Source organism: Leptopilina heterotoma, unplaced genomic scaffold, assembly GCF_015476425.1.
Source record: "Leptopilina heterotoma isolate Lh14 unplaced genomic scaffold, ASM1547642v1 Lhet_114, whole genome shotgun sequence".
In the NCBI taxonomy this organism is placed as follows: Eukaryota; Metazoa; Arthropoda; class Insecta; order Hymenoptera; family Figitidae; genus Leptopilina; species Leptopilina heterotoma.
In genome coordinates, this window is record NW_025110833.1 from 3,969,718 (window position 1) to 3,990,750 (window position 21,033).

The following is a 21,033-nucleotide window of genomic DNA, read 5'->3' on the forward strand; positions in this document are numbered from 1 at the left end:
TTTTAAATAAAGAAAACATTATTTTTATACATTTTGACTTGGTGGATTGATAATTTTCTTGATATTTTCAATTATTTTTATTACCATCTATTGGTTCTATTGCATTTAGTATTTATGGCAGCGTTTATTGCATTAGTGCGGGGTATATAATGAAAATTTGAAAGCGATCGCTTATCGAAGGATTCATATCTTGATCAATGTGTAGCACTTGAGCTGGTGTGTAAGTACCATATAGGAGAGAGGGTTCGACTGCTTCTTGTTGCTTGTTAAAGGGTATTACGAGATAGGTTAACCGCGAGAATACGTTCTGTTTATTTTCATATATATATATATAGATCGGTGGCAGAAGGAGGCGTGCGCGCTCATATACTTATAGGTATAAAGGCCTTTCGCCGGTTGCACTTTATCTTGTCCCAAGTCCAGTGCGCGGGGCTATCCTTATACTTGTTGCTGCTTTATGCGCGACTTGTAGACTATAGGACCAAGCAACTGTCAATACACACTGGTACGAACACAGCGAATTATGCCTCTTTACGGTAACCGGCGAAAAAAAAGAGGAAGAAAAAACCCAAGCACTCCACTAACGTTGCCCTACGAGGTATGTTTTCGTTGCCCAATACATGGGAGTGCTCCCGCTCCGCGTGCAAAAGGCCACACGAGGACGTTCCTTAAATACGATCGTGATCTGAAGATAATAAAGAGGCTTTGATCAACGAAACACGCCCAATTTTCATTTTTCTTGTATTTGTTTTTTACTACTATACTCACTGGTATTTTTTTCTCTTATAATTGGATTTTTACGTTATTATTTATTATTTAGTTTTTATTTATTTATTATTTATTAATTATTTACAACAAATAGTAGTTTTTACTTTTAGTTAATTGCTACTCCCTTTTGGAGTTGATTTTTAACTAAAAAAATTTCACTCCCAACTCTAGTGACCGTCAACTCCCTAAATTTTTTACAGTGTAATTTTTTAGTTGAAGCGAGTAGTACAGGTTCGTTATAGTAAGACAAAAAATATATAAATAACCATCAGTACTAGAAGATAGTTTTAGCCAGACGGAATTTTTGTAATCATTCTTTGTGTGTCAGTAGTAAATAGCAGTTCCCGTCAGACAAAAGATTGTTATAATTTTCTACCAGTAGTTCAAGACAGTTATAGTCAGACACAATTTTTCTAGTCATTTGTTGCCCAAGTAGTTAAAGGCTGTTTTCTTTAGACGCAAAAGTTTCTGCATTTCTTGCTTCTAGTAGTAAATGACAGTCTTTGCAAAACAATATAATTGTTATAATTTCCTAGCAGTAGTAAAAGTCGATTTTGGTCAGACATTATATTTGTAGTAATTTTTCTCTGTAGCAAAAGACTGTTTTTTTTTGGATACAAAAGATTTTGTATTTTATCTCCTAGTAGCAAAAGACCTTTTCTGCCAGACATTGCGATTAGTAAAATTCTATTAGGAAATAATAATTAATAATAATAATAATAATTTTTCCAAGTAGTAAAAGGCTATTCTAGTCTATTTGTAGTGATATTTGTATTAAGTAGTAGAAGACTATTTTAATTAAACGTAAATCATTTTTGCAATTTTTAACTCTGTAATAAATAACTCTTTTAAACCGACAATAAAGTTCACATTTTTTTGTCCAAGTAGTAAAAAATTGTTCTAGTCAAACAAGTAATTTTGCTTTTAAATATTTTTATCTGAGTGATAAGGCAAATTAATAGTCGTACAGTAATTGTGTCCTAATTTTTGTCTTGAGTAGTAAAATACAATTTTAGTCAGACACAACAATTATATTTTTTTCTCAAGTCTTTGTCCGACAGTACAGTAATAATTTCTTATATTTTTAGAGACAGTAATTTTTATCTCAGTAGTCAAATACAGTTTTGGTCAGACACAAATTTTTTTTTTCTCTCTCTTAGTGGTAAAATCAAGTTTTAATCAAACATTTCAGTAATAATAATAATAATTTTTTTCTGTTTGAAAAGACAGTAAATCTTGTCTGAGTAGTATAATGCAATTTTAGTCAGACAAAAAAATCTACTAAAATTGGCCAGTGAGTGAAAAAGTTTAAAGTCAGACCAAAAGTTCTCATTATTTTCGGTTCAATAGTTAATTGAAAGTATTCAGAATATTTAGTACAAAATTTGTATCTCAGTGAAAAATTCAACTCTAGTCAGACATAAATTTTTTTTTTATTAATAGTAAAAGGGATACTTTAGTCAGAAAGTAAATTTGTAGTAATTTTTGTCGCAGTAGTAGTAGGCTGTCCGTGTCAGACTCAAAAATTCCTTCCTTTGGTTTCCAGTAGTAAATGTCAGTCACTGTCAGACAATACAGTTGTCATCATTTCCAACTAGTAGTCGAAGTTGACTTTAGTCAGACATTAAGTTTGTAGTAATTTCTCTCTCAGTTTAAATTTTTTACAAACAAATTTTTCACTTGGTAAACTTTAGAATTTATCGAGTAATTTTCATGCAAAACTATGCATAAAATAAGGATAAAAAATACTCTTTATTTTAATGAGTCTAAAAGTGGAACTTTTCAAAAAATAAAAAAACAAAATATCGGGAAAAAATTGAAAATACAGTTCTCGCTGTACTCTCCAAGCTCTCCCACGGGATTGACTCTAATACTATACCTTCATGCGAGAAGATACTTGCATTGATACTTTATCGTACTTAGGCTGTGAGAGATGATTACCAAAGGGCAGGTGTCTAACCATCTCGAAAGCTTGGAAACGAGCCACAGTTGCGCCCCCATGTAATCGCACTATTGCATTGTATTGCAATTTACACGAATAGATAGCACCAATATCGTACAGTGTATCATAGGTTGCACAGTAGCTCAAGCCCGAGGGCTGCCCTAGCGCGGTACATTGCCTTATCGGACAATCGGCCGCTAATCATCATCAATCACTATCTCGATATCGGGGCCCAACTCTATGTATATAGTCAGGCTGTATATATACAGAAACGTAGTTTTCTGTCTCTTTTTTTTTCCTCTCTTTTTCTCTCTCTCACTCTGTCTTTCTATTTCTCTCTCATGCTCCCTCTTCTTCTTTCTCTTTCTTTCTCTCATTCTCCCTCACCTTCTGTCTTTTTCTTTTTTTCTGCTTCTCCCTTCTGCCCCCTTTCTTTTTTAATTTATATATTTATATGTAGTTATAAAAAATAAAAAGAGTGGGGGGCCTCACTCTCTTTACTACAGCCTCTACTCTCTTTACTCTCCTTACTACTCTTTACTACTAATAATTATATAGAGAGAGGGGGTAGAAGAATGAATCGTTCTCTATTTTTTATACCTGAATATTTATGAAGAGAGAGGAAGAGAGAGACTCCCCCCCATCTCTGGATTCCTATACATAAATATATTTATATAAATAAAGAGAGAGAGGGGGGAGAGGCTGAAAAAATAGAGAGAGGGAAAAAAAAGAGAAAAAATAGAGAGGGGAAATAGAGAAAAAATAGAGGGGGAATATAGAGGAAAATATAGGAGGGAAAGATAGAGAAAAGTGGAGAGGGGGGGAAATGGAGAAAAAAATTGACACAGTCCAGAAGAGAGTGAGAGAGACGGAGAGAGAGTTCGCTTTATGTTTATATATAGAAACGATCTAAACTATATAAGTATGTTGAAGGATCGTACGAAGCGAGCAGGATTTTTAATATACACTAGGCACTCGATGCCTGATGCTGCTGCACCTCAGGCCATTATCGCTTCACCTCTAAACCAGTAACTTTCAGCTATATGGGCATTAGTGAAAGATCATACGGGTCTTTTGAGATCGGCCAACTTTTTCTTTCATCTCGTTTAAGAGATCGGCACTTGGGATCTACTTGAGTTTTGCTTTGAGAGCTAAATGGTCCAGGAGGAGGGCCCCCCCCTTCCTGGTTTTGCACTAAAGAGACCGCTAATGTCCTGCTTTTACTCGATTAATTTCAAGTATACATTTGCTTTCTATCTCCATGTGACGTTTACTTCCTGCTGCAAAAGTAGTTTTTCGAATTGACAAATCGTCCTTTCTATGTGAATTAAAAGTGTTTAATTAACACATTGATTATTGGTTTCATTAGTGTTTGTATTTTTATTTTGATTATCTGATTAGTAAATCATCGTTTTTATTAGTATTTTGATGATCGCTTTGATCATTAGTATGATTATTGTTTGAATTATTATTTAGATCATCGTTTCTACTTATTTTGATCATCGTTAGTATTATTTTGATCATCGTGTTAATCATTAATCTGCTGATCATTTCTACAATTATTTTGATAAACATTTTTCTACTCACCAGTCTGATTGAGGTCTCTATTATTATTTTTATCATCTTTTTAATCATTAACGTTGCGATCATTACTTTGTTCAATATTTTAATCACAGTTTTAATCTCTATTTTAATCATTACTTTGATTATCGTTTTGGTTATTACTTTGTTCAACATTTTGCTAATGATTTTAATCTTCATTTCGATCACAGATTTGATCATTGTCTTGATCGTTACTTTAATCATTTCTTCAAATATTTTAAGAAATTTTAAATAAAATTCGTTGCAAAAATTCAATTATTTTTAATAATAAAACTCATCGCAGGATTTAAATTATTTTTAAAAGAGTTTTAAATAAATTCCTCGAAAAATGCAATTATTCTTAAAAATTTTATTAAAATTTTTCGAATCAATTCAATTATTTTAAACACAATTTTCATAAAATTTAAAAAAAAAATTATGTAATTAAAAAAAATTTTCTAAAACTCTTCACGAGAATTCAATTATTTAAAAGAAATTCAATAAAGTTCTTCTAAAGAATTCAATTATTTTTATATATAATAACGTTCTTTTCAGGAATTTAATTATTGTTAGAAATTCAATAAAGTTCTTCTAAAGAATTCAATTATTTTTATATATAATAACGTTCTTTTCAGGAATTTAATTATTGTTAGAAATTTTAATAAAATTCGTTGCAAGAATTAAATTATTTTCATAAATAAAAAAATTTCAATTACTTTTATATTTAATTATTTAATTTAAATTTTTAAATAAATTCCTCGAAAAATGGAATTATTCTTAAAAATTTTATTAAAGTTCTACGATAGAATTCAATTACTTAAAAAAATTTCAATAAAGTTCTTCTAAACAATTCAATTATTTTTATATATAATAACGTTCTTCTCAGGAATTTAATTATTGTTAGAAATTTTAATAAAATTTGTTGCAAGAATTAAATTATTTTCATAAATAAAAAAAAATTTCAATTACTTTTAAATTTAATTATTTAATTTAAATTTTTAAATAAATTCCTCGAAAAATGGAATTATTCTTAAAAATTTTATTAAAGTTCTTCGATAGAATTCAATTATTTTTATAAATAATAAAGTTCTTCTCAGGAATTAATTTATTTTTAAAAATTTTAATAAAATTCTTCAAAACAATTCAATTTAATTATTTTCAAAATTTTTTTAAATATTCTTCGTAGGAATTCAATTAATTTCAAAAATTTCTCGAAATTTATTTATTTTTTAATATTTATTATTTTAACAAAATTTACCAAAAAAATTCAATTGTTAAAAAAACATTTTAATAAAATTCGTAATAAGAATTCAATTATTGTCATAAGCTATAAAATTCTTTAGAATAATTGATTATTTTTTAATACAATTTGAATAAAATTTCTGGACTCTAATTGTTTTTTAAAAGTTTAATAAAATTCGTTTGATAGGAATGATCTTATTTTTAAAAATTTCCATAAGCTGTTTAGAATAATTCAATTATTTTCAGGACAATTTTAATTAAATTTTCTTCGAAACAATTGCATTTTTTTAAGTTTAATTTTATCTATTTTTTTCATAAATATTAATATTTTCACATGAATTCAATTATCATTTGATCATCGTTTTAATAATTGTTTTTTTATCATTGTTTTAATAATTGTTCTTATCATCGTTTTGATAATTATTTTTGGTCACCTTTTTATCACAGTTTTGATCATACTTTTAATCATTGTTTCATCATTGTTTTGATCGACAGTTTGATCATCGTTTCTATTATTAGTATAATCGCGAAACCGATAAAAAATATAAATGATCGAACAATCTTATTTTGAAAATCGCTTTTATTATGAATTTGCTAATCAACGTTTTGATAGTCATTTTAATCTCCAGTTTTTAATCAAAGAGAATGATAATAATAATAATGATGGTAATGATGATGGGAAAGAAGATGGTAATGATGATGATGATAATAATGACAGCAATGATAGTGGCAATGATGATGGTAAAGATGATGGTAGTAATGAAGGTAATGATGACGGAAATGATAGTAGAAATGACGGTAGTGATAGTGGTAATGATGACGGTATCAATGACAGTAATGATGACAGTATAACAACGATGCTAGAACAATCATCAATATAATCAACAATCAAAAGAAAGTTGAAAAATGAATCAGAACATTCATTGACCGTCGTTTTTTTAAAAAGGGCAAATTCTCTCAAATATCGAGGTTTTTCACGTCATGATTGAATCTTGATCAGGTCAATCTACGCCCACAGTTGCCTCGTTCGCAGTTCATCTTCGTCAGTTGATTGCAGACAAGCAGTCGTATAGTATCACCCCGACTTCTCGTCATTAGGCAGTGGACCGTCCACTGGGCATACCGGTCCCTTCCATCCACAATTCCCCTCACCCTGATTTTTTTTCCTCTTCTTTTTTTCTTTTTTAAACTGTCCCCTTTTAACACACGAGCGCGGGAAATGCCGACAGTTTAACGTACGATTAATTCTCTCAGCCCAAGGTGAACGTCCACTCATTCGATGGAGCGGCGTCAAAGGGATTCGGTAGCTGATCAAGAGACGATTACACTTCTCTGCTAACGAGTATAACCTCGTAACACATTGAGAATCCCTTCGCGATATGGGTGGTCGTCGCTCCACCGATCAATGTGGAAATGAAAATGTCAAAAAAGAGAAGAAGGTACTGTTAATTACGAATTTGATGGAATCATCATTTGATGGTTTTATTGTTCGAAGTATTATTCCCTTTATTGTTTAGCCGAACCTAAAAGGCGATACGATCTGGAATGATCCTAAAATCTTACGATTTTAGGATCATTCAAGATCGTATCGCCTTTTAGGTTCAATGTTAGGATTTCAGGATGATTCTAGATCGAATCAGCTTTTGGATGAGGTCTTAGAGTGTTTCAGGATCGAATCAGTTTTCAGTTTGTAATTTACGATGATTCTGGATGATCTAGTCATTTATTTTAGGACTTATCACGATTTAGGATCAGATAATCATTCAGTTGGGGCTTTGGATGATTCAGGATCGAATAATCTTTCAGATTAAGCGTTTTGATGATTTGGATCCGAATTAACTTGTGGTTTAGGATTTATAAAGATTCAGGATCCTAATCATTCAGAATAGACCTCATGATGATCCAGGATCGAATCTCCATTCAGATTAGAAGTTACAATGATTCAGAAGCAGATCATCATTAAGTTTGCAATTAATGACGATTCAGGATCGAATTATCGTTCACATTAAAACTTTGATGATTCCAAACAGGATCATCATTTAGATCTAGACTTTGATGACTCAAAGTCGAATCATCATTTAGACTCAAACCTTGATGACTCATCGAATCATCATCTAGATCCAAACTTTGATGATTCATAACGAGAATATAGAACACTTAAACGGAAATTTTTAATAAAACAAAAGAGAGTCTATTTTTATTAAGAGAGTTCTCTTTCTCCTCTTCTGAATGTTGGAAAATGAATGTTGGCGAATCGTGCAATGTTCCTTGGACTAGAGAACAGCTGGGCTTGAGCGAAGAGCGAACACAGGGAAGTGAGACGAGAAACAAGTGCCCGTGTACAACTTGGGTACCTAGTTACATAGCGTCTACTGACTAATGAACCTTTACAGTCACCTTCTGTCGGACTCGCGAGAGTACTCGGGTAAGTTTATTGCTGATGCTAATTCACCAGTCCTGGCAATTAGCAGCTTCAGCATCCAACTACAGTTGCGCACACACACACACACACACACATACACACTGTATATATATATATGTGGATGCGATCATTGATCCACCAGTGCGCCCGTCTGCCGTTTCAACAACGATATCATTAGTAACGCACTAATTACGATGCGATCAATTCTAATCAGTCGATAATATTTTGTCGTTTCGGGTTGATTTACCTCGGGATGATGATGAAGATGATTTTATCAGTTTTGAGTGTGAAAAATTGGAATTGTTGATAATAGGAAAATTTAGATTGCGGCTATTTTTGATATTTGTTTTTTCTGTTTTTGCTATATTTTCCACTTTTCTTTTTTGTTTCCTATTGTTTCCACTTTCTACTCTTTTATTTCCATTTGCTACTTTTTTGTTTCTAATTTATTTTTTTGTTTCCATTTTCTACATTTCTGCTTCCATTTCTTACGTTTCTCTTTTAATTTTCTATTCTTTCCACTTCTTTCGTTTCTTTTTTCACTTCGCAACTTTTCTATTTCCACAAAACTTCTTTTCTGTTACCACTTTCAGCGTTTGTTTCCACTTCCTAGTTTCATATTTCATTTAATATTAATACAACTTCTTACTTTTCTTTTTCTGCTTCCTAATTTTCTACTATGATTTTCTATTTTTCTATGTCCATTTTATACTTTTCATGTTTCTTTCTACTTTCCCTGTTTTGTTTCCACTTCCTAATTTTTTTCCATTTCTTATTCTTTCCACTTCTTTATTTTGTTTTATTTTCCTATTGTACCCACATCATTTTCTTCACTTCCTACTTTCCTATTAATTCTTCTTCCTAATTTTCTACTTTCATTTCCTACTTTTCTGTTTAAACTTCCCTGTTTTATTTTCATTTCCTACTTTTTTTGTTTTCACTTCCTACTTTCCTATTAATTCTTTTTCCTAATTTTCTACTCTCATTTCCTATTTTCTATTTCCATTTCCTACTTTTCTGTTGAAACTTCCCTATTATATTTCCATTTCCTACTTTTTTGTTTTCACTTCCTACTTTTCTGTTTTTATTTTATATTCTATTCACTTTCTTCTCTACCAATTATTCTATTCTATTTTCTATTTCCATTTTTCTTTCCACTTCCTATTTTTCTGTTTTCAGTTTATATTCATTCGAGTTCCTTCTTTTCTCTTTCCTCTACTTACTTTCCTGTTTTTACTAGTTTCTTTAGTTTCAACTTCCTACTTTTCTATTTTCAGTTCCTATTTTCTCGTCTGCGCTTTTTTTTCTGCTTTCACTTCCTATTTTTTACGTTTACTTCTTTATTCTTTTTTTCCACTTCCTAGTTTTCTGTGTATATATCCTATGTTTTTATTTCTACTTTCTAAAAATCTACTTTTAGTTCCTGCTTTACTATTTACAATTCCAATTTTTATGCTTCTACTAGTTTTTTTCTTTTTTCTTTTTATTTACATCTTGCTACTATATACATTAATTTTTTATTTTCCACTTTCTTTAAAATATTCAGTATCTTATTTTCTACATTTTACTTCCTGTTTTCTACTTTTTACTTGACAGTCCTTACTTATTAAAAATTTTCCTATTTCACTATTATTTCCTTACTTTTCCTTCCAAATTTTCTATTTACACTTCCTACTTCTTAATTTTTTATTTTTACTTCCTACTTTACTATTATTTTCTTATTTTTCCTTCTTAATTTTCTATTTACACTTCCTACTTCTTAATTTTCTATTTTTACTTCCCACTTCACTATTATTTTCTTATTTTTCCTTCCAAATTTGCTATTTACACTTCCTACTTCTTAATTTTTTATTTTTACTTCCTACTTTACTATTTTCATATTTTTCCTTCCTTACTTTCTATTTACACTTCCTACTTCTTAAGTTTTTATTTTTAGTTCCTACTTCACTATTTTCTTATTTTTCCTTACTGATTTTCTATTTATACATCCTACTTCCTTATTTTCTATTTCTACTTCCTACTTTTCAATTTACATGAAAAAAATGTTGAGAAAAGGAAAATTAAAAGTAGGAACGAGAAAAACGTTGTTGGGTAAAAAATAGTAGAAAGGAAGTAGGAAAGTGGAAAATAGACAGTGGGGTATACAAGTAGGAAGTACGAAATAGGAAAAGAAATAAAGTAGAAGTATTAAAAAGGAAGTAAGAAGTAGAAGTAAACGTAAAAGTATTCGTAAAAAGTAGGAAGTAGGGAGTAGAAAGTAGAAGTAAAAATAAAAAGTGGGAAGTGGAAGCAGACGTAAAAAGTAGGAAGTAGAAGTAGAAGTAGAAATAAAAAGTACGAAGTGGAAGCAGTCGTAAAAATAGGAAATAGAAGTACAAATAAATAGTAAAAAGTGGATGTAGACATAAAAAGTAGGAAGTAAAGTAAAAATAAAATGTAAGAAGCGTAAGTAGACGTTAAAGTAGAAAGGAGAAGTAGGAAGTGCAAGCAGACATAAAAAGTAGGAAGTATAAGTAAAAATAAAAAGTAGGAAGTAGACGTAAAAAGTAGGAAGTAGAAGTAAAAATAAAAAGCAGGAAGTAAGAGCTGAAATAAATAGTAAGAAGTGGAAATAGACGTAAAAAGTAGGAAGTAGAAGTAAAAATAAAAAATAGGAAGTGGAAGTAGTCGAAAAAAGCAGGAATTAGAAATAAACGTAAATAAATAGGAAGTAAAAGTAGAAAATGTAAAATTTTCCACTAGTACTACTAACACCACTACTACTTTTCCCTTGAAACTAATAACTAATTTGCCCCCACATAAATTAAAACAAATTAAAAACGATTAATGCGATAATAGAACAAAACTGTTTTGCTACATCGCGATGAACTTTTCCTGACGTATGAATCCACAGACTGCCTTCGTGTGAGGTCGATTAAGATCTTGTATACCGGACTTTAAAAAAGAGACGTTCCGATGTATCTCGATGATACAACACACCGCATGCTCAGGGAGGGGGGGGGGTAGTATGAGGTCGCAAAATGCGTATATTCACGAACCGGTGAAAATTAAAGACGAGCACGATAAATACCTCGCAGTCCGATCAAAATGAATAATCTGCGTCTCGATGAACAGAGGAAGATTGGGGGAGGGGGTGTGCTTGGTAAAGGAAGGGCAAAAAAAGAGTTTTGATTGCCGGTTATTAAAGAAAATTGAGATAAATTCATCTTTAATATTCGTCGCTTCAATAGTGGTTTCAAAAGGGAGAGAGAGAGACGATTTTCTATAAGAGAGAAAGAGAGAAAAATTGTAATCATTCGTCCGTTAATTATGCGCCACAAACTCCATTATTTATAGCCTTTTAAGTTGGTAAATTAAACGCATGTGTGGCTCTTGACTTTCATTTGGCTTTAATTATAAAAAAAACGGGTTTTTATTCATCGAATATGTCAAGAAAAAAATTGTAATAATCAGGTTACGCGTTCCTATTATTCTTAAATATAGTATTTGAAAATAAATTCTATTTGATTTTTATCTCATCGAAAATCATTGCCAATTTGGAAATTAGTCATTTATCTACAAGAGTGAAGAAGTCTTCAATTATTTTAAGTGCTGTTCAAGGTTTTTTCCTGTGGCAAAAAAAATTTTTTTTAATACAATTTCTTTAAGTTATTTTTAATTTTCGCGAAAAAAAGTAGATATTTCGAAAGTTACCTTCTAGCAGTAAAAAAAAATTATGGGTGATTTTTTTTTTGCGCAATTTAAGAAAGTGAGAATGAAGTGAGAAACTTGGAGTTTTTATCTCCTCACTTTGGATGTACATTATCGTCACTGGCATCGGTAGTTCTCGCCAAGTGTGGACGAATGAGGTCCGAACCTGGTGCATTTGGAATTACAAGGTGTGCTTCGTTTCCCCTTTTTTTGACCGAAAAAAAATAAAATGGGAACTCGGAACGATTATTACACTTGTTGACTTAATTAAGACAGTGGTTGACGTGGAAGAATGTTTACACACATAACAGAAACGTGACTGAACAATTAATGAATTGTAGTTTTTTGAAAGCTGTAAAATTTCCTTCTCTGTTGACCATAGTTTCAAGTATAATAGCTCCCACAACAATTTTTTTGTTTGTTTCTACTTTTCTTTTATATTTTCAACTTGAATTGAAATTTATAATGAAATTTAAATACAGAAATTAGATAACAATTTGAAAATTAAAATGAGAAGGGAAAGGAAAATGAAAATGAGAATGAAAGAAAATGTCATGAAAATTACAAAAAATATTTAAGAGATCACTTAAATTCCCCTCCCTTGTATAAAAATTAGATTGTAATAAATTCTAAAAAATAAATTCTTCTCATCAGAAATCTTGATGCGCTTAACTTGAGAATATCTAAGTGTTATTTGCACTATGGCGAAAGGAAAAATAAAAAAAATTACACATTCCACCCTCCCCGTAACATAACGTAAAGTGTCGACAAGATTTAGTTACAAAAAGAAGGGAAAAAAAATCAGAGAACCGTTAAACGATTCTCGTATTATTTTCCTGGAACAAAGGAATATTCACTGGAAGCAATTTCGCGACAAAAAGTCGTGTCCTCATCGTTATCGAAACAAGAGGTCATTGCAGATACAAGAGTGCGATATGCACTTTTGCATGTATCCTACAAGGAAATAATAATCGTAAACTACATGTCAGAGGGAAATAAAGAGAGAGGGAGAGTTTGTGTAATATTTACCATAGAAAAAAGATTGACAAGGAGAATTTCTAAACAAGTGTGTTCCCTAAACGTTTTGACAAAATTATCATTTCTCTCTCTCTCTCTCTCTTTTTCTCACTTGATGTGATTCCCCTTTTTTCTGTGTCTCTTCTTTTTTGTTCTGTTTCTCTCCAAAAAAAAAGAGAGGCGAGCTTTACAAACATTGGATGACAGGCGCGTGGCCTTACAGGGCGGCAGCGACATTTACATTTACAACACCGCAACTACCTTATACGATCATTCAGTAAGCATCTGATGACATTCTTTTTTACACGCTTGTCAAACGAAACGCGTTTCAGTAGCAAAATAAACACCTTGCGAGACTCCCACTTACAGTAGCTTTAGGCTGACACTTTTTAAATGTACTTGTCACTTTCTAAAAAGAAAAGTCTCATTTTACTTTTTCAATTGAGAAAACAAAAAGTAGAATAATAATGTTTGGAAAAAAGTTTTAGTTTTTAAATTTTGGGAAAACAAGTTTCAATTTTTAGTTACAATTAAAATTATCAAGTACGACTAATAATATTATCATTATAAGAGTTATCGAAAAGATCTGACAATTTTTTTTCTACTATAAATAAATCATCGAAAAAAATTCACTTACGTAATAGGTTGAGATATGAATTAATATGACTCACCTGAAACAAAAAAATAATATTCATGTTAATAATTTAGTTAACCTTGGCATAGGCAGGTGTTTAATATTTATATTTTTCGTGCACGAGATTCTGATTCACGAAATATTAAAAAATAAAGTCATAAAAGAAAAGTTGTTAAAATATTGTTTGATCTTTATTATTTTTCATTTTAGTAAAGAATTTTTTAATTTTAAAAGTACATCAGTACGTGTGTTGAAGGGAATATTTGTGCATCAAGCAAACATGGACTACCGTAGTAAATTTTTGGCGGCATTCGGGTTGATTTTGCTACTGCTGGTTGGGAAAATTTCAATCATTACAGATAACGATGTAAGTTAAACTTAAAAATTTTTACTTTTAGAAGATTGTTTTTCTAAAGATATCAAATTAAAACAAAAAATATATCAAAATGTTGCATTGCAACAATTTTTGTACGTTTTTTGTTTCAATTTGGTATCCTTAGAAAAAACTGTGAGAATAATAAAGGAAATTATTTTATTATTTTCTGTTGAAAAAATTAGTTATTTAAAAAATTGTAGAAAAAATTCCACTTCAATTAGTGAATTTTCTGCTTCTATTATTTTTCTATCTATAAATCTGATAAGTATAATAATATTTCCAGAAATAAAAAAATTTTTTTTCTAAAATCATAGTTTAAATTAATCTAAAAATTTTTAATTCTTTTTCATAAGTAATATTATACCTTCACATTTAGAATATTTGCATTTTGCATTAATGATAAGATTTGAAGTTTGAAGATAATAAAGTAATAATAAAAAAATTTATTGGAAACTTAATAATTATTCTAAATAATTTAAAAAATATTATCAAACAGTCGTGATGAGTTAGGATTTTTAATACTAAAAAACATCAACCCATTGCTTTTTATGACAAACTTGCACATATATTCTGAGTATTTTAGAAATATTTGAAATATTTCCCTGTAAAATTTTTGAAATATTGTTGCATTTAGAAAAATGTCCGCCTGTGAGGAAATATTGCAATAAACTTCACACCGAAATATCTCAAATTTTTCCATGAAATATTCAGGAAGTAATATGGGCTGTGTAACTATTGTTACAAATTTTAAAACTAAAACATTAGAGATGAGACCAAACTTTTTCTTTATAATGCGGCAAAAGAAGAGTATAGTTTCTTTCCTTCTAGAAATAGGTGATAAAAATTTACAAATGATTCTCAAAATCGGTATTTTACAGGTAGACAATAAAGAAAGAAACCAATCCATGCTGGATATTGATGTCTGTACTTTTTACGATTATTCCCTTCTAATTGATTACTTGCTATTCCAAAAAACTTATAAACCATTAATAGTAATCATATCACGTGAATTTACTGACGGAATAAACAGAGTTAGAAATATATCTCAGAGCAAAAGAATATCAAACATTAATGGAATTAAAAACACCAATTATTTAAAAAAGATGTATAAATTGATAGCTGAAAATTATTATCTATTTGAAGCTCACAATGTATACTATTTTGTTTATCCAGTAAACAATCTAGACAATTTTTTCACCATTTACTGTCAAAAAAAGCTATTAAGCGATCAGTTGGGTGTTACCTTTGATTTTGTCAACGTAAAGGACGAGCATCCTATTTTTGAAGATATTTTAGTTCCTCTAAAACCAAATTGTACAAATTGCCCTCTGCTTGAATACGTTAACAAAAAACTACAGACAGGTGAAAGTTTTTCCGAATTGTTCATATTACGAGAACAATTGTTTAGAGAAAAAACAAAGTACACATCCCTGAAAGCATTCGACAATGATTACGCTTGTGATTCGATTGGATTTAACAATAATTCTGAGAGCGAAAGTTTTTTAATGCATTTTAACACATTGCTGCAACAAATTCAAAAAAATAACAACAATTCTGATGAAAGTAAAAAGAATAGTATTTTTGAAAGAAGCCTAAAGTGCTTCAAGTCAAGAAATCTAGATGTTACAAATAAAATTTTTTACGACAATATTCACGAAAAGAATCTAAAACACCCTTTCACTGGAATTAATTATTTAAAATGGATTGAACGCACTGTATTTTCACTTAATGTGAATGATGCCTCATTTGGCAACATTTGTAAAAATCAACACAAAATATATATATTTAAATTATTTTGTTTTATAAAAGATATATCAGATATTACATCCTACGACAGAGCAGCGTGGATGTATACCCTAAAACAACTTGTAGATACATCATTGGTAAACAAACTTGGGTGGTTCAACATTTTAATATCTTTCTATCAATCTGAATATTTCTTGGAAAATGATTTGATTTTACTCGAACTTGAAATTTTGGAAAAACAAATGCTAAATGAAAGTGGAAATTGGAGGAGAGTAATGAGTACTGCTTACAACTTGATTTCAAATTTGATGGCAAGTAATATATTATAATTAATAAATAATCTCCCTCCATGTAAACAAATTTTTTCTCGTAGAACAATATAATAAAAATCGTGCAAAGTATACTGTAGTAAAAACGTAAATTTGAATATAATACTTGATTGTATAATTTTTAGAATCATATGTGTAGTAAATTTTCTAATTTTAAATTGAACTTAGACTAAATGTCGTTAGTAATAAATTTTCCCACATTAAAAAAAGTAGTCAAAAGTGATTTTTAATAAAAAATTTAATTGATTTTATTATGATTATCAAAAAAAAGGAAAAGTTGCTTTTCTTATAAAAACAATGATTGTCTACTTTGTAATGCTTTTACTATTAGGTAAATATTACCGAATATTTATTCGGTTCATATTTTTGGTATTTTTTTCGGTGCTATGTCTCACAAGCAACGTTGAAAAATAATATTAAAAATATATTGAGATTTATAACAAATAACAATTATTAATTCTAAATATTTGTGCCTACAGGGAGAAAAGAGTAGTAGCAAGTCTATGTTAAGTTCACCCTGTTTATTTTACAATTATTTGGATACAATTGATGCCTTACTTCCTGAGATGAAGTTAAAGAGATTAGTAATAATCGTAGCTGATAGTATGGTCACAGGATCACTGAATACTTTTGATATTGAAAGCAAAAGAGTGCTACCAAAAATAAAAAGAGAAGATCTTCATTATACAAAACAGTTTGTGTATGATGAAATAATGAGACATTTTTATCTACTTCAATCAAATGATACTTATTATTATGTTTATCCATTGATCGAAAATAGATATCACGACATATTGATTACCTACTTCGAGTACAAGATGATAAAAGATTATTCCCAAGTTTTATTTTATTTTGTAAATGCTTTCGAATATTTTACTCTTGATGAAGTCAGTCCTGATTTTGTCATTCCTGCTCTACCAGACAACTGTTACTTATTTGCAACAAATTGTAGGAATCGTTTTTTAAGTCCCAAATATTTAATAGATCTGCATCAACAAGTTTACAGAAACTATCCAAAATATTTTTTATTCTACGCCACTTTTTACAATAATGTAACAGAATTTATTAATAATCCCCATTCACATAATAAAAAAAATAATTCTCTTGAATATGAATATAAATTTTACAATTTTTTAAAACGAAAAGAAATTTATTCCGATACAGACTATTTATTTGAAGATTTACCGTGCTCATCTCTTCAGAACTTAAATAGGAGAATTGACATTAAATTTAGCATAACTGAAATAAAAAATTTAAATTACATTGCTACTCTTACAGACTTTGCTTATAAAAACATAACATCAATAAATATCACAGACAATGTTAATTTGAAATATTTTTGTATGAACTCGAATATTTTTCCGTTTATTAAATTCTTTTGCTTTCTAAAAATTAATTATATGGAAGGTATGCTAAAGTTAATAGATATGGAAAAAGATTATGTTGAGGATATGAAAAAAATGGTTGAAAATGAGAAAAATGTTATTATTGAATATTTGTCAAAGACATTAAAATGGATTAACGCAATGTTACAAATCGATTACTCTGAAATGTATCATAATGAAGCTAGAATTTTAAATCAATCAGAACTTTTATATACAAAAATACCAAGGATTGTCTCAAATGATGCTGATTCGTTTAATAAAATCTATTTAGTAATAAAAGAAGCTGTATTTTATCGCAGATGTAAAAGTTATGGGAAAGTGGAAAATTAGTTATAATCTAAGTAATAAGCAACAAAATATATAATTTCTGAATTAAATAACTGTAATAGTATTGTTTTCAAAAATAAAAATACTTATTTTTGTATTAAAATCTTGACCATATTGTAATGGATAATTTCGCAATTTACTTAGGTTAATCTAGTAAGTTAAATATAATTTTGATATGCACTTCTAAGTAACTGTTTATTGTATTTTTAATGTAATCAATTATAATTTAAACAATAAAAGGTTTGTGATTAATAACTTTTGTATTGATAAGGAAACCTATATTCGATAACTATTGCTGCAATGTTACGTGCTATCTGGAATTGATGATTTCATTTACTTATTATTTTACATTAGTTTATTTAGCATTAAAACGTTGCATCGCAACAATATTGATACGTTTTTTTTCTCTGATATAAATATTGAAATTTCATAATAAAAAATGTCTTTAAATAAAAGATATGAAAAATTTTGTAACTTTTTATGACAAGCATACTGGCTAGTATATATACATATATACTAATATATTTATACAAATAGTTATATATTAATCACTTAATTATTAGGTTTTGATTATAATAATTGAAGTTAGTAATTGAAAATAGAAATTGTAAATATTTATTAAAACTAGTAAACAAACTACTAATTGCAAATGAAAATTAAAATTAGAAATTGAAACTAGTGAAGTAGTAATAGAAATGATTAATTATCACTAATAATAAAAATTAAAAATTGAAACTAGTAATTGAAACTAGAAATTTAAATTAGTAAAAGAAATGATTAATTGACACTGATTATTAAAACTAGTAGAAGAAATGATTAATTATCACTAATAATAAAAATTAGTAATTGAAACTAGAAATTATTTGTCTCAATTACTATTTTCAATTCCTTTTTTTCATTGCTACTTTGAATTACTATTTTTGATTGTAATTTTTGGATAATTTACTTGTTAAATTACCTACTACAATTGCAATTTGATATTACTATTTTTAATTAATTATTTTAGTTACTAGAATTATTTTTAATTATTTTTATTATAATTTTTATAATTCCGACATAAAATTATATAATAATAATTAATAGAATTTAATTACCATTTTTAATAACACTTGGAATGGATAGTCGCTCTATAAATAACTCACAAATTTTAATCAAACAATCAGTACGGTAGTAATAAACTTTGAAAAAAAATTTTACACTCTATCAATAAAAATATTTAAGTTAATGAAATAAAATCATAAATTAATAAACACACATATTGCTTCATCTTATAAGAAAGTGTTAGAATCAATTTCATAATATTCAGCTACTGAATATTAAAACTAAAGTAATTAAATAATCTTTGGTGTGTATAAAATTTCTATATATAATAATTTCGTGTCCATAAAAACAAAAATGGAATTTCCCCTTTTACTCCTTCTTTTTTTTCCTCAACACAAAAATTAATGAAACTTCCTAATTGCAAAGGATTTTAATGAAAATTGCACTATGTATACACCATTTTTATTTATAAGTAATCAGAGGGTAGAGATAATGTTAATTTAATACCGACATATATTTATTTCTTTATTTCTCAAGTTTTCATTGATCGTTAAATTGTATAAACTGTTGCGCCTAATTGGCTAATGCTAAAAGTAAATTAAATTTAACTATAAAGGGAAAGGGGTTTCTCTCTTTTTTTAGAGAAAAAGAAAAAAAAACTATTTTTTTCCTTCCGGTTCACAGTTTTCGATGTGAAAATGAAAAGTTCCATATATATATATGCGATTAGGATGGTTGTGAAGCGTAACTTTGTAACATGTCGAACGTTAAAAGCCGGTTTTACTGTTACTGCTTAGGTAGTTTTTAACTCACGCTGTAGGTTAAAGGTCATCAACGGTAGCGGTCGTTTCACTGTAATTAAGGACCGCCTAAGCCCTCTTATAACCTCTTTCGCTTCAAGCATTATCGAACTAAGGTAATCTCTGTTGATTTCTGACCAGTAATTTAATAATTATGACATGATTCCGTTCATTAAAAAAAAATTCCCGAGTAATTTGTTTTTTTCCTTCAGCTTCTTTTTTTAATGTATATATGGATAAAGTTTCAGTCTTATAGGATACTTAGGCTCCTATTATTGATAATGAAATTTAAATTTAAGAGATTGAAGCATCAATGTTAATAAAAAAAAATTTCATAACTTTCGAAATGGTTTAACTCAATTTTCATTTTAGATCTCTCATGATAGTTGTGCCATAAAACAATTTCTCATCAGATTGAGGAAAGTATAAAATACACTCAAACAAAAATTGCAAATTAAGAAACTTTGTTTTTTATGTCTTCCACATAAATGTAAATAAAAAGTGGAAAAAAATTTAATAACAATTTTTGAACAATTAATATAATAATGTTATCAAAAATGTTATCAATAATGTTATTAATAATGTTATTAATAATAATGTCATTGAAATAAATAAAACTTGAACTAATTTTTTATTAAATATTTTATTATCAATTTCATTAATTGAATAAAAAATACTTGATTTAGAAAATAATAATATATATAAAATATAAAATAAAAAAAATAAATATGAAAAAATATAAAAATTCAAATACAAAAAACTATTTTTTGATGCCTAATTAAAATTTTGCCTGGTTATAATTACAAAGTATTTTGATGAACTTGAAATTACGTCATTACGTGAAACCAAAAAAAAAAGAAAAAAAAAATAGAAAAAAAATTACAAGACGCACACGCCTATACAATAAATTGCTTCAACAGAAAAAAATTCTATTTTTTGCCAGGATGATTAGCCTTTTTTCTGTGAAATAATTTGAGGGCACTGACATACATTTTTGTTTGATGAAATGACTGATTGGTTTTTTTTGCCTCATAAAAAAAAGAGGGAAAAAAAATTGACTGGAGTTTGTAATTGCCTGTTGACACTTTTAGCTCATTTATATACTATGGGTACAAAATCATTTTACACATGCACACACACACGTTCCAGTAGTTTTGAATTTTATTTCTATTTAATGACTTTCAGAACAGTTATTTTTCTGTCATTGAGAAAAAAAAATTTTTATTTTTTAAATTGACGTTTAATGAAAAATGTGTTTTATATTTGAAATATCAGGATAGACAAATCCTTGACATGTCTACTGTATGTCAGAAAATTTATTTTGAGATGACATGCACGTTTTGTATTCGATTTATTTTAAATTTATAATACTGACATTGTCAATATTTTGATAAAACTTCTTTTATTATGTATGAAGAATAATTTTATTTAAATGGATTTAATTTTATTCTATTTTTAATAATTGTGAAACGGTTATTAACAGTGTTTTATATTTATTAACATTTTTGTATTTTTTTTTCTATATTTATTCGACAGTCGTTTTTTTGTACTTTGTTGATAATAATTAATATTATTAATTACTAGGTAATAACTAATAATTTTTTTAATTTTTAAAATTTTTCTTTACTTCTTTATTTGTTAACTATTTCTTCATTTACTTATTTATTTTTTTATTCATTTGTTTAATTAATTATTAATTTGTTTATTTAATTATTAATTTGCTTACTTATTTA

At 28.3% G+C, this 21,033-nt stretch overlaps 1 protein-coding gene across 5 annotated transcripts in view; it reads left to right on the plus strand.

Annotated features, from left to right (window-relative positions):
* LOC122506950 (Krueppel-like factor 3) overlaps nucleotides 1–21,033 on the plus strand; it is a 461,038-nt gene that overhangs the window by 304,091 nt on the left and 135,914 nt on the right. Inside the window, exons 3-5 of one of the 5 annotated variants that reach the window (XM_043619400.1) lie at nucleotides 13,531–13,663; nucleotides 14,551–15,729; nucleotides 16,227–17,680. The exons of the other annotated variants lie outside the window; for them this stretch is intronic. Of the exons in view, the coding sequence (XP_043475335.1) occupies nucleotides 13,531–13,663; nucleotides 14,551–15,729; nucleotides 16,227–17,462 (2,548 nt within the window). The 3' untranslated portion in view covers nucleotides 17,463–17,680. Of the gene's footprint in view, nucleotides 1–13,530; nucleotides 13,664–14,550; nucleotides 15,730–16,226; nucleotides 17,681–21,033 lie in introns of those variants that run through there. 5 annotated transcript variants of the gene reach the window in all.